Below are 13,562 nucleotides of genomic sequence, written 5' to 3'. Positions count from 1 at the left end.
CAAGGAAACAGGGACCTCATTCTTGCAACCGTAAGGAACTAAATTCAGCCAACAGCATGAATGAGCCTGTAAGTGAACTTTTCCCCAGAGTCTCAAGATATGAGCCCAGTCTGGCTAACACCTTAACTGTGGCATTGTGAGACCCTAAGCAGAGAATCCTGTTGAGTTTGTGTGGACTTTTCTAACTGTGAGCTAAAGAATGGGTGCTGTTTTAAGCCGCTAAGTATGTATTATGCAGCAATAGAAAATTAATACACCAAAAGACACAGAAAAGTTTCACTACATTGTGATGGAATTTTGAAATTACTTGGGAAATCCATTATTGATGTAAACTGTCATCCCTAAGGACTGCTCCAGCGCAGAGTCATCCATCAGAACTGTCTATGCACACATGTGCTGTTGCTGTGAAGGTCACAGATCACAGCTCACATCCTTCACCACTGCTGGGCAGCCCCAGGCGTCACAGACAATAAGGATGATGTTCTGTATCACTTAAGAGAGCCTCAGCTGTGTTGTGATTTTTTTTTAAATGGTCATGTGGTATCATTACAAGGACACTAAATACAGAAATAATTTACAAATACAAAGTGCTCATGTTTTAAAAATCTAACATTTGAACTTTTACTTAAACGAATAAATTTATTTTAGACTGATTTTATTTTTTTGGCCAGAGAAACAAGGCTATGGAAAACATCAGGAAATCATTTTTTTTCCATTTATTTCAAAACCAAAAGCAACAAAAATGGCAAAAGTCACATAATCGAGGGATATAAAATGCTAAAAGTTGATTGTCTAGTCTGAAAAATGTACTTTCAGGCAGAAAAAGTTACTAAAATATTTTGTATTCTTTTAGTAAATAACAGCCATCCAAAAGAAAGAAAATAAGAAAAGATGAAGGAAAGTGCAGCCACCATTTCTGCAGCTTTCAAAGTATAAAGGTACTTAATTAACTCCTGTGTATCCAAGTGTTACAGATCACATTTCCTTTTGGCTCTACACTCAGTAAACCAGACAGGGAATCTCACTTCACCCCGTCCGCAGACACCAAACAACAAATCAGCAACCTGCCCTTTGCTAAAAGCCGCAGTGGCCTCCCTGCCTGGCACTCCAGCCCGCCTAGTGCTCTGGGCCCGCCTGCTGCTCCGGGCCTGCCCTGTGGCCTTTTTCAGAGTCTGCATCTCAAGCCTGGCTGTCTAAGCTGTGCATTAGCTGGTCATGTAGACTGTGCTGCGCTCAGCTCGCTCATCTTCCCTAACTTTCAGGCCTTGCACCCATGTCCAGGCCAGCCCAGTCGTCCTGTCCATGACAGGCCAACCCACCAGCCGCTCCCTGTCTGGCCCCAATCTCTGCTCTGTCCTGGGATCATGACATATCAGAAACTGTGGAAATCACATGAATGAAAGGATATGACACCAACTGCGAGTTACTGGGCTCCCAGGCAATAGAAATTGGCAGGAGGCCGAGAGTTCTCCCAGACTGAGGTTTATTTGAGCTTGTGCAAAAGCACAGGGGAGGCTGCACAGGAGGAAGTGTTCTCCATCTGCCTCCTTAAGAGCAGACCTTTGTGGTGTTTTTAGGAGGATGACATGAATATTTCATGGGGTAAGTGAGCATCCTTCAAGAGCAGGTGGACCTACGGTGGTGCGCAGGCACAGTAAGAAATCCCGGTAACACGCATCATACAATTGACAAAGGGCAGATTAAGTCCTGCCTGGGGAGGGGAGGTTGGAGGTCTAATGAGTCAAAGGGTCATGACAGGTCATTCTGGTATTGCGTGTATGTAGATGCCAGGGGCACCTGCCCCGGGTGAGATTTCTGGTGAAATGTTTATCTTAGCTTCTTCAAATAGCCCAGGTGGGTGGTGCAAAGTCTTGTGTTTAGCAAGCAGGAGTGATGTGTCAGTGGGGTTGGGGCAGGGTTCTGTCCCTACTCTGTCTCAGATGGATGCCTCAAGTTTCCTGGTCATGATCCTGGCTCTCTGTCCTCTCATCCTGCTGTGGCCTAGGAAATGTCCATTGTAAACAAGTATTCAAAAATACATAGGTGAATATTTTTATAGGAAAAACAAATAATTAAAGGGAAGTAAACAAAAGAGATAGACTATGAAAGACAGACACACATATACCAACCATCAACCCTACCTGCCAAGAAAGCATTTAGGGAACGTAGTCAGTTTTCTTTTCCTGTCTTTGATCAGATTTCCTTGTTTGCACATCATTTTATAAAGTTTTTCCCCTTGTTCAGAGATCATTACCCAGGTGTCTTGCTCCATTCCTAATTTTAAGCCTAAGAAACACGAGAGAAAGGACAGTTAAGGGAAAAATTGTCATCATTTACTTGTCTGTGCCTTCACTAAACAAGCATTGATTACACGTGTACCAGGTGCTGGGGGTGCTGGATAGAGAGCTCTGGATAGGGCTCTGGTTGTCAAGATCGGGGTTAACTAGGGAGACCATCAAGGCAAGGTCCTCGAGGCATATGAAACCTTTGTACAAATTGTACTGCAAAGGCATAATGGTTCATCCAGTGGATTAAGAAAAGCAGCTAGGTCCCAGCTTCCATGGACTCCTGGGCTAGGCAGCTTTGTGCAAGGGTGTATCCCCAGAACTGGACAGAGATGCCGGAGAGAGCCCTGGAGGAAAGCTGTGAAACAATAAAGTCATATTCAGGGTACCTCATGTTGTCCTGAGAAAAGTTAAGAAAGTTTTCACAGAAGGGCCGTGTCTTAAGGGGTGGTGGCTCACGCCTGCAATCCCAGCACTCTGGGAGGCCAAGGCGGGTAGATCCCTGAACTCAGGAGTTCGAGACCAGCCTGAACAAGACCAGCCTGAACAAGAGGGAGATCCTGTTTCTACTAAAAATGGAAAAATTAGCCAGGCATTGTGGCGGGCACCTGTAGTCCCAGCTACTTGGGAGGGTGAGGCAGGAGCATTGCTTGAGCCTAAGAGTTTGAGGTTGCTGTGAGCTGTGACACCAGGACACTACTCAGGGTGACAGAGTGAGATTCTGTCTGAAAAAAAATAAATAAATAAAGGACCATGTCTTAAATGCCCAAGTACGAATAGATAATTTTAGAGAAAGGGTATTTTCAAGGGTTAACTAACTAGTTTGAAGCAAGAAAGGCCTGGAGCCCTGGGTTTTAGGTGAGAAGGCAGATGTGCTGGGCAGTTAGGCAGCGTCCTGGCCCAACCTACAGTTTTAACTTACTTCATTCCTTAGGTATCAGGAAACATCTAAGTGTTTGTGCAAATGCAAGTTGTGTTGCTTTAGAAATAAAACTCAGAGGACAACAAACTAAAGGAGGAAAGGTTTGAAAAGGAGACCATCAGAAGAAAATTGCAAAAGTTCATTGCAATTCTGGACCACGAGTACAAGAGTAGAGGCTACAGGGCAAGCAAGATGAAGTTGAAAAATAGCTTGGAGATTTTATGGATAGAATTCGCAACTGGTGAAAGTCACATGAAGGACAGAGAAGAAATCAAGACGCCTCCCAGGCTTCTAATGAGAGTAACTGGACAGAGGGAGGGCAGGCTTCTGGGCAAAGGGCCCCAGTAACAGGAGTCCAGCTGGAAGGGGGTGTAGGGTGTGGAAATTCAGGTGACAGCCTGCAGTTGAGTCGAGTGCATGAGTGTGCAACTCGGGGTAGAGGACAAGGCTGGACATAACAACCAAGAAACTGGCGACATAGACACAGTAGAAGCCAATCTGGTGGGAACAGACAACCCAGGCTACCAATCTAGCCAGAGATCTACGGCTCTGAGCCGAAATCCTGGAACTCAGGCTACCAATCTAGCTAGAGATCTACAGCTCTGAGCCGAAATCCTGGAACTCAGGCTGACAATCTAGCCAGAGATCTACAGCTCCGAGCCGAAATCCTGGAACTCAGGCTGACAATCTAGCCAGAGATCTTCAGCTCCGAGCCGAAATCCTGGAACTCAGGCTGACAATCTAGCCAGAGATCTACAGCTCCGAGCCGAAATCCTGGAACTCAGGCTGACAATCTAGCCAGAGATCTTCAGCTCTGAGCCGAAATCCTGGAACTCAGGCTACCAATCTAGCTAGAGATCTACAGCTCCGAGCCGAAATCCTGGAACTCAGGCTACCAATCTAGCTAGAGATCTACAGCTCCGTGCTGAAATCCTGGAACTCAGGCTACCAATCTAGCTAGAGATCTACAGCTCCGTGCTGAAATCCTGGAACTCAGGCTACCAATCTAGCTAGAGATCTACAGCTCCGTGCTGAAATCCTGGAACTCAGGCTACCAATCTAGCTAGAGATCTACAGCTCCGTGCTGAAATCCTGGAACTCAGGCTACCAATCTAGCTAGAGATCTACAGCTCCGTGCTGAAATCCTGGAAACACAGGCATTTAATCAGGACCGACAAGAAACTGCTGCAGAGGAAGAACAAATACTTGAACTACTTTCAGTGTCTAAAATTTTATTTTTTATAATGCAGGGGCCATTAACATTTGTCCATAACAGTGAGTAATCTCTTAAGAATAAAGCCTGATAAAGATAAATATCATAAACAGCCTTACAAATGAACTTTTTTCTCTAGTTTGGGGAGTATTTTTATATTTTTTTTCATTTATTTACTTTTTTTTTTTTTGCTTTCAGATTTTTGTCTTGGGTGTGTCACTGTCAAGTTCAGGCTTGTAATCCTAGAACTATGGGAGGCTGAGGTGGGAGGACTGCTTGAGCTCAGGAGTTTGAGACCATCCTGAGCAAAAGTTAAGACTCTGTCTCTACCAAAAATAGCAAAAATTAGCTGGGTGCAGTGGCCCGTGCCTGTAGTCCCAGCTACTCAGGAGACTGAGGCTAGGAAAATACTGAGCTCAGGAGTTTGAGGCTGCAGTGACCTATGATGATGTCACTGCACTCTAGCCAGAGGGACAGAGAGAAACCCTGTCTCAAAATAACGAAAACAAACAAAAAAAAATACCTGTTTTCAACTTGATGAAAAGTTTGATTCACCTTTTAAATTATTTGCTTTGCTATTTTGAATTGATTATTACAATCAACAAAACTTAAGAGTCGGCTATGTACTTATACCTTTTGTTTTAAAACTTTCTAGCTGCTTCTGTATCTAAGATCAATCAAAAGAGTATTTGGAAATTCTAATACAAATGTATGTTATGAATATTTTAACCAAGGTGGAAACTATATGTTCTTTAGGGAAGAAACATCTAAAGATAGAAGAAAGGGCTCTTTGTGTTCCAAAATTTCACTACCAACGAGGTGTTTTTTATTCCTAGATCTCTGGGGGAAAAACTAAATATCATGCTATCATGCTTCTTAATAAAGAAATCAATTTGTAAAGTAATTACTAGAATACAAGCATTTTTATTTCCAAGATGAATTACAGAAGTATGCCTTGTTGCAGGTAAAGTTCACAGCAACTGAATATTGCCAAAACAAATACCCAAATTTTTCTAAAAGCATAAAGCACATTTGATCTAGCCCTCCTCATGGGAACAAGAAATGAATTGGGTTATGTTATACTATATTCGATGCCTAACAATTTTGAAAAGTTTAGCCTATATCCAAATGCATTCATCTTAGTTAGAAAACTAACATATTGGTCTAGGAATCTGCAGTGTGCTATTAAATATTCTGAGAGCAACAAGAGGCCCTAGCGTTTTATTATTGATGCTTACCTCTGAAAGAAAAGCTTTGTAATGCTGCTTTAGAAATGAAGAATAAAGTGCAAGAAAAGTGAACCAATTTTAAAGCCAATGAAACTATTTAAAAGACAGGGCCAATCCCACTACAATTATTTTGCTAACTATAGAGGTTTTTCTTTTATTTTAGTTAACAATATTATAAGCATTCAAAAAATATTTTAGTACGAAGCTCACATCGCGTAGTGTATCAAAGTGAACATCATACATCTTTCCACTCTCTTGTTCACTTTTTCCCATTATCTGCTCTCATGCTAAGTTCCGATCTTTGCAAAGAATGATAATGCCCAATTCAAACACCCACCTTTCCGCCGCTCTCTTTCTTTCAAAATAGCTTCAAACCATTCATGCTTCTCTTCAGGTGTTTTTGCCATACAAACAAACCATTTATTTTTTGCTGTATTGTGTATTTTCCATCCATTAACAACAATGTGTCCACTGCTATGGAAATCAGCTGGAAATTAATGTGTAAAGGCAAATGAACAAAGCATAACATACAATATCATATAACATAAGCATTCAACTCACAGTAGTTCCAAAACCACGGAATCATTCCAAAGATCTTTGCTTTATAAATGTATATTGAAACACATAAAAAATTTTTAAATGCTTATACATTGGATACAGTCAGTGCCCAATAATGGAACGTTTCTAACTCACAACATTAATATGTTACATGAAATTAAACACCACAAACTAATTAACATTCATTTGCTCTATGCCCAAAAATATTGTCAAAGTTTCTAAAGCAATACAATAATACTATTCAAGGAATTTTCCTCTCAATAATCAAACATTTAAAGTGTCTGATTCATTTTGTTTTTCCAATATTCCTTAGTATTCTAGGTTTCAGAGTATTTTAGGTTAGTATTCTAGGTTTCTTAGCGTTCTAGGTTTCAGAGACCGTTTATACCCTGCAGAAATTCTCTGTCACTTAATGAGCTGCACTGTAAGAATGAGAGAGGTCAACGGAAAACACTGAGAGTATGTTTATCTAAGCTGCAGCGAGTGGACGCGTACAAACTCCAAACCACTATCATTGCACAGGGTTGAAACAGAAACTCTTTAACACCTCTTCGTTCCATAAAAGTCACATGAAGAGGAACTCATGAACATTTTTCTTTGAGGATGAACTGGCATCTAATGGTCTCCTTCAATACTTTACCATCATTTTGGCTACCATGTCAACAGCAGACCGTGTACAGCTACTCTCTGCCTAATAGCAGGTAGAAAACAGTGACATAAGTTGCCAGTGACCTTTCCTGGCATGACAGTCTCTGCAAAAGCAAAGATTCCACTATGGAAAAACACGTGACAGAAGCCTAAGCCAGCATCTGCACCAATTAAAGTGACTCTTCCCAGTTGTCAGCCCAAAGAGACTTTAAGCAATAGGGGCCAGTATACGGGAGGTAAACTGGTAAAGTTAAAGTGTCCGGGTGCAGTGGCTCACGTCTGTAATCCTAGCACTCTGGGAGGCCAAGGAGGTGGATTGCTTGAGCTCACAGTTTGAGACCAGCCTGAACAAGAGTGAGAACCTGTCTGTACTAAAAATAGAAAAAACAAACAAACAAAAAAAAAAAAAAACAGGCAAGAGGATCACTTGAGCCCAAGAGTTGGAGAGCAACAGCATGAGACTCTGTCTCAAAAAAAAAAAAGCCTTTGTGGCGCTTTATCTGTTTATGTTTTCTCAAGTGATTGATTTTATTTAGTAAGTTCTAAGTAGAAACAGACATGTCTCGCACTTATTCACCCATAATCTGGCTCCCAAAGTTTTTCATTAGCTCCAAAATAACCACACATTATCTATGGTCAGATGAATGATCCTCAAAATGCACTAACAAATGATACAGTGTAGTGTGGGGTCTTAAAAACTTCCAAGTTACATTTGAGTCAGAACAGAATTATATTAGACATCACTGTGTGTTTTATAAATGTGCCCAAATCCCAAGAATGATCAATAACAATTTCTGAAAAAAAAACAGAGATTTAAATTGGCAGAGCATGTTTTCCCCCACAAAGAAATTGCAATCCATTTTTTAAAGGAATTTTTGTACTTCTCTTAATTTTATGTATTTGATATATGTTTGCATCCTATACAAAAATAGTAGAACCTCATTAATTCATGTCAGACAGGTATCTAATGGGAATTAGTAAGAGAATAAAAAAAAATTACTTCAGAGTTACACTACAATTCTTCCTTAAGATCTATTAAAATAACCAACTGAGAAATTATGATAAACTAGTGGGAAAAAATTTCAAATTGTACACATTTACGACTCTCCCTCCTCCTCCCAACTTGTCACCTTACAAGACCAGTATCACAAACAAGAACAAGCTTTTCAGAGCGTCTTCTCTCTGCCCAAGTCAGACCCTGATCAGCTGAGCAGACCCCACATTCCCACTGGGGTTATCACCCCTTTAACCATAATTCTAGATAAAGAAACCACAGTAGCCACGTGTGGCCTACAGTCATAAACCTTGTGCTTACTTTAAAATGAACACAATGTGTTTCTCCCACAGAGCACATAAATCATCAGTGTGATGGTTGACAGGAGAGCGCGAGGGGCTGGCCCAGAATGCCTTAAGAATTAAAAATTCCATTTTATCCAATTCAAATTTGACTATTTTGTTGAAATCTAGGGTTTGCCCAACACTGAACTACAGACTACATTTTCCAGAGGTCGACCATGTGGCCCTCCATCTAACCATACAAATAAACTGGCCCTTACCAGAGAATACACATGATCCGTTCCTGCTTCCCGGATGGTTTTCCAAATGTGCACTATGAGAATTACCGTGAAAATTAATTCTAGAAAGTTCAACAGCTTTCCTACTATTGCTTTGAAGCTGGATTTTTTTTATAGCACCATGATCAAACTAATATTCCCAGAATTTTAAAAGAAGAATTAAGTCAGATTCGCTGAAATGAAAGTGAACATGTGGAGAATGATGGAATGGAAATTAGGCGACTAACTCAATGGTTAACATTTTTCATGAACACAGAAAATAATGAATAACACGGATAGATTTAAATAAATACATACACAATTTGAACACTTCTGTCCATCAGACCACTCTTTAACTGAATTTGTTCTATATTAAGCTATAATTATGATAGAATCCAAGTCATTAAGCATTATAAATAAAATTATAATCATATTATTTCTCAAAATATTTGAGATATTCACACGTTGGATGAAAGCATTCCAAGGGCAATTATTTCTTCTCCAAGTTCTGAGCAATTAGTTCTCTGATAAAGCTTCATCCTTAGAAAAGTATTTTACTTATACTTAGAGTAAATAAAACTTCTCAGTACTTGTATAATTCAAATGGCAGGAAAACCTTCCCATTCAATTTTCCATCAAAAGTTCTAAGCATTCTTAAAACTATGCCTCAATTCATTCATTTTGGTTTATAACTGAATATGGTGTCGTTGTTGGGTTTTGGTGTGGGCAATGGCAGATAGGCCTGACTGTAGTTGCCCACCTCTCACTCAACTTATCCAGGGTCCAAGTGTGGAAGGAACTTGGCACACAGACATTAATCAGCTTTGCTGAGCTTTATTCACCAAGTATAGAAGATTTAAAACCAGAGCTCATCAAAAATAAACAAAGATACTATGATCAAAAGGATAAAGGCAATAAGAAAGGAACAAAGTTGGTGCAGCACCAAGATCGTCTCTGAGAAAAAATAAGCAAGCAGAACCCCCCTCTGCCACTCAGGCCATATTCCCCCACTGCTCTCCACTTGGTCCCCATAAACTTGAAGCCCGTATAGAGCTTCTGCTCCCCTCTCCACTGCTCAACCCATGAGCATGGGAACCCAGTAGACCCACCTCTAGCCCCAACTCTGTACTAAGCTGGGTAGACTTGACTCGTTAGCTCTTAAACCTGGCCTCATTTCCATCATACGAAATGCTGATGAGGTATATTAGCTGATCTTCAAGATGCTGTCCATTTTCAAAAATTCTGTTTTTCCATTTCCAGGCCTGGCAGGAGACGCATACTTTCCCCAGAGACCTGGTGGATACACCCATGAAAAAACTAAGTTTTCCCTGTAGGAAGTTAGGGAAAGGTATCCAACTGCAGTCTGGAAATGCCCTAAGTGACCTTGTAGCAACTATCTGTGGCCAAATTCAAGGAAAAAAAGGGGGGGGGGTGGCTTATTAATGATACAAAACCTAATAAATTTCTTCATCTTACTTCAATGAAAACTAAGCCTGACAAATTTTTGTCAAGAGGCTCCATCAGCCAACTAATTTATGGCAACTAAAGGTCCTGCAATGTCCTGTCTCCCACAATGCCCTTACCCTCAGGAACTGAGGCACCGACGGCTGGAATCTTACTAGCATCAATAGAATTCTATCATGGAATTAAATCCAAATATAAAAGCTCTATCCAAGTCACCCCTCAAAGATCTCACTCCCTTACCATATAGCACAGATGAAGCAAGGACTGTATTTTAGGCCTGTGCCTCCAAAGGTCCTGGCTCTCACATTTCTTTATTTAGTGCCCCAGTTGCCCATAGGCACAGTAATCACCACCAGACTTCTTTCAAGCTACAAGTGCATAGGGAAGCAAAGGTGGTATTCAATCATCGGGGAGATGGAGCTTCCGTCCCTCAGGAAGGGAGGCCAGGAGCTCCAGGCCCATGGAAAAGCATAAAAAGGGAGGCTGGGCATGGTGGCTCACGCCTGTAATCCTAGCCCTCTGGGAGGCAGAAGTGGGTGGATCACCTGAGCTCAGAGGTTTGAGACCAGCCTGAGCAAGAGCGAGACCCCATCTCTACTAAAAATAGAGAAAAGTAGCTGGGCGCTGTGGCGGACTCCTATAGTTTACAGCTTCTGGAGAGGCTGAGGCGAGAGGATCTCTTCAGCCCAAGTTTGAGGTTGCTGTGAGCTATGACGCCACAGCGCTCTACTCAGAATAACAGCAAGACTCTATTTCAAAAGAAAAAAATAGGAAAGAAAACCATAAAAAGGAAAGAAAATAAAGAAAGTACTAAAGCCAAGGGGGAAGAGGTGGCTCTATCAGGAGTGGACAGGGCCAGTAAAGCACAGATCTGGAGTTCTGGGTGTGCTTCCTTCACTATCCGACTTCCTCCCGAGTGAAGTACAAGGTGGGTATCTAGGGGTTCTCTGAACATTCAGGTTGCAAGGCTCTTAATAGTTTAGATAAATAAAATTTCCAAATGTCACTACGTAGTCCTCTTAGAAAGCAGAAAATAAATTATAGCCACACTCTAGAAAAGGATGTGTACCTCCTGCTATGGAAAGACAGTCGACCAGGTCCCTCATTACCATCGCAGTGTTTGCAGCTGCATTGCAATCTGCAGCACAGAGGAATTTGAAGGGGACAGCTTCCCCCGCAAGCCGGCTGACAGCTCCACCCCTCTAGCCTGTCAGCCACTGACAGGCATCTCCACCCATGACCGTGATGACGGTGAAGATGTGGCTCCGGAGGTGACTGCCCAGTCGCGGGCACCACCCCAAGTTTTGCTCACTGTCTGCCTTTTCCCCTCAGCTGCAGCAATCATGGTTGTCAAATACTATTTTAAATACTTGACAATTTGTTAAAATGCTAAAAAGTGATACAGAGAAACTTCCTACAGGAAAGCATTTGAAAACCTGTGCTCCTGACAAATTATTAACATTCTTCTTCCCTCTGAGACCCAGAATCACAAGGGAAGTTATGTAAGAGGTGAGGGGAGTTGATTGGTGCTCAATCTCTCATTTATATTGAATATTATAAAGACATTTCTCTAAGTGGAAATAAAAGTCACTTCACAACAATTAATATATTTTATCTTATCTTTTCCCTTGGAAGCATAACTTTGAAATTGCAGTTAAAATTATTGGAGGAGAAACATGATTCAATGTACTGAGCATTCATTTTACAGCTAACTTTTTCTTCCAGATGGAAAATTAAATTTATTTTAATTTCATTTTACTTGATGTTAGTGACTAACGATGATTTCAGGCACTTGCTTATAAAAGTCTATACCTTCAAATATACAGAGCAAAAATTCAATACCTCTGAGTAATAAGGTATTTCAAATGACCACTTAAAAGTATTCAAATAACCTTCCTTTACAACTGTTCTCTAAAAGCAAATTGATAACCAATCTATTAGGAATGGTTCTAACTAAAACAACAAGTAATGAGTCTGCTATATCCTATAGTGTGATATACTTATATAACATAGTATAACTTAAAGAAAATCAATTATTTTATTAAGTATTTCTGCACACGTGCTCTCTGTTCCAGGACTGTGAATGTCCTCTGATTAAAACAGAATGGACATTTTCAGACAGGACATCAGGCAGCTATTTCTCTGTATCTCTGTTTGATGCTTGTGTGTTTATCAAATATAATTTTCCACTTTTACAATAGTCTTCCACTTTCTTATCTCACCTTTGTCAATCCCTCTAACTGACTGTTCTACTCAGGGAAGCATTTCTAAGCTCTAATGCACTACAGATGAATTCATTACTCAAGTGAAGGAGTTTTCTACTGGCATTCCATTTAAAAACTACTACCCACTGACCTGTGCCGTCATCCACATTCTCCACTTCCATCACCTCGGTATTGATCCGGCCACGAAAAAGGTACCGATGTCCGTCTGTAGACACCTTGCTGTTCTTCAACCGTCTTAGAATGGAATGAAATCACAAAGGCGTTGTTATTGAACTTAATGCAAACCAACAGATTTTAAGCAGTACTGTGAAAAAAGACACCCATTCAATCAACTATACCAAATGGTAGGCTCTCATGTCTATGCGCATATCCTCCCATTCATAACAGCAGTGGTGGCTTTACAAGATGTGACTTACAGAAAAAAAAAAAATTTTTTTTTTTTGCAATTTTTGGTCAGGGCTGGGTTTGAACCCGCCACCTCCAGTATAGGGGGCTGGCGCCCTACTCCTTTGAGCCACAGGTGCTGCCCACGGAAAAATGTTTTAATAAGTTGAAGTGTCAGGCTAAGGATTGCTGACAGGTGGGAGAGTGAGTATGAAGATGAAATGAGTAATGAAAATGAAAGAAAGAAAGAAAATTTTCCATTAACCAACCTTTAGTGTCTGTCTCTTAACCAACCTTTAGTGTCTCTGTTAAAGACAGACACTAAAGGTTGGTTAATGGAAAATTTTCTTTCTTTCTTTCATCTTCATTACTCATTTTTCAGTAACCAGTTGGTAATTCCCATTTTTTTCAAGCCCCAGTAAAGATTCAGTTAATACTTACGATCCCTCTTCAAATAACTGGCTGTGCTGGAGGCTCTCAAGCTGAGCAACATTCAGCTGTAAAAATATTGTTCCTATGTTATTGTTTCTATGCTATGATCACTGTGTACCTGTTGAACAAGTTTCTTAAAACATTTATAATCCGTTTTTGTGCCAATACCATGCTGTTTTGATCACTATCGATTTGTAGTAAAGTCTGAGGTCTGGTAGTGTGATTCCTCCTGTTTTGTTTTTATTTCTGAGTAATGTCTTGGCTATTCGAGGTTTTTTCTGATTCCATATAAAAGGAAGTAATGTTTTTTCAAGATCTTTAAAATATGACAGTGGAGCTTTAATAGGGAGTGCGTTGAAATTATATATTGCTTTGGGTAGTATGGACATTTTGATAATGTTGATTCTTCCTAGCCATGAGCATGGTATGTTTTTCCATTTGTTAACATTTTCAGCTATTTCTTTTCTTAGAGTTTCATAGTTCTCTTTATAGAGATCTTTCACGTCTTTTGTTAGGTAAATTCCCAAATATTTCATCTTCTTTGGCACTACTGTGAATGGGATAGAGTCCTTAACTGCTTTTTCAATTTGACTGTTGTTGGTGTATATAAAGGCTACCGATTTATGAATGTTGATTTTGTAACCTGAGA

The 13,562-nt window shown here is 40.5% G+C and overlaps 1 protein-coding gene across 4 annotated transcripts in view; it reads right to left on the bottom strand.

Annotated features, from left to right (window-relative positions):
- PREX2 (phosphatidylinositol-3,4,5-trisphosphate dependent Rac exchange factor 2) overlaps positions 1–13,562 on the bottom strand; it is a 299,369-nt gene that overhangs the window by 184,985 nt on the left and 100,822 nt on the right. For all 4 annotated transcript variants that reach the window (XM_053558919.1, XM_053558921.1, XM_053558920.1 and 1 more), the window contains 3 exons: positions 12,228–12,331; positions 5,987–6,136; positions 2,142–2,286 (listed from right to left, as the gene is read on the bottom strand). In XM_053558919.1, the coding sequence (XP_053414894.1) occupies positions 2,142–2,286; positions 5,987–6,136; positions 12,228–12,331 (399 nt within the window). The remainder of the gene's footprint in view (positions 1–2,141; positions 2,287–5,986; positions 6,137–12,227; positions 12,332–13,562) is intronic.

Source organism: Nycticebus coucang, chromosome 13, assembly GCF_027406575.1.
Source record: "Nycticebus coucang isolate mNycCou1 chromosome 13, mNycCou1.pri, whole genome shotgun sequence".
Lineage (NCBI taxonomy): Eukaryota > Metazoa > Chordata > Mammalia > Primates > Lorisidae > Nycticebus > Nycticebus coucang.
Note: the sequence above shows the minus strand (reverse complement) of the source record. Positions and strands in the feature narration are given on the sequence as shown.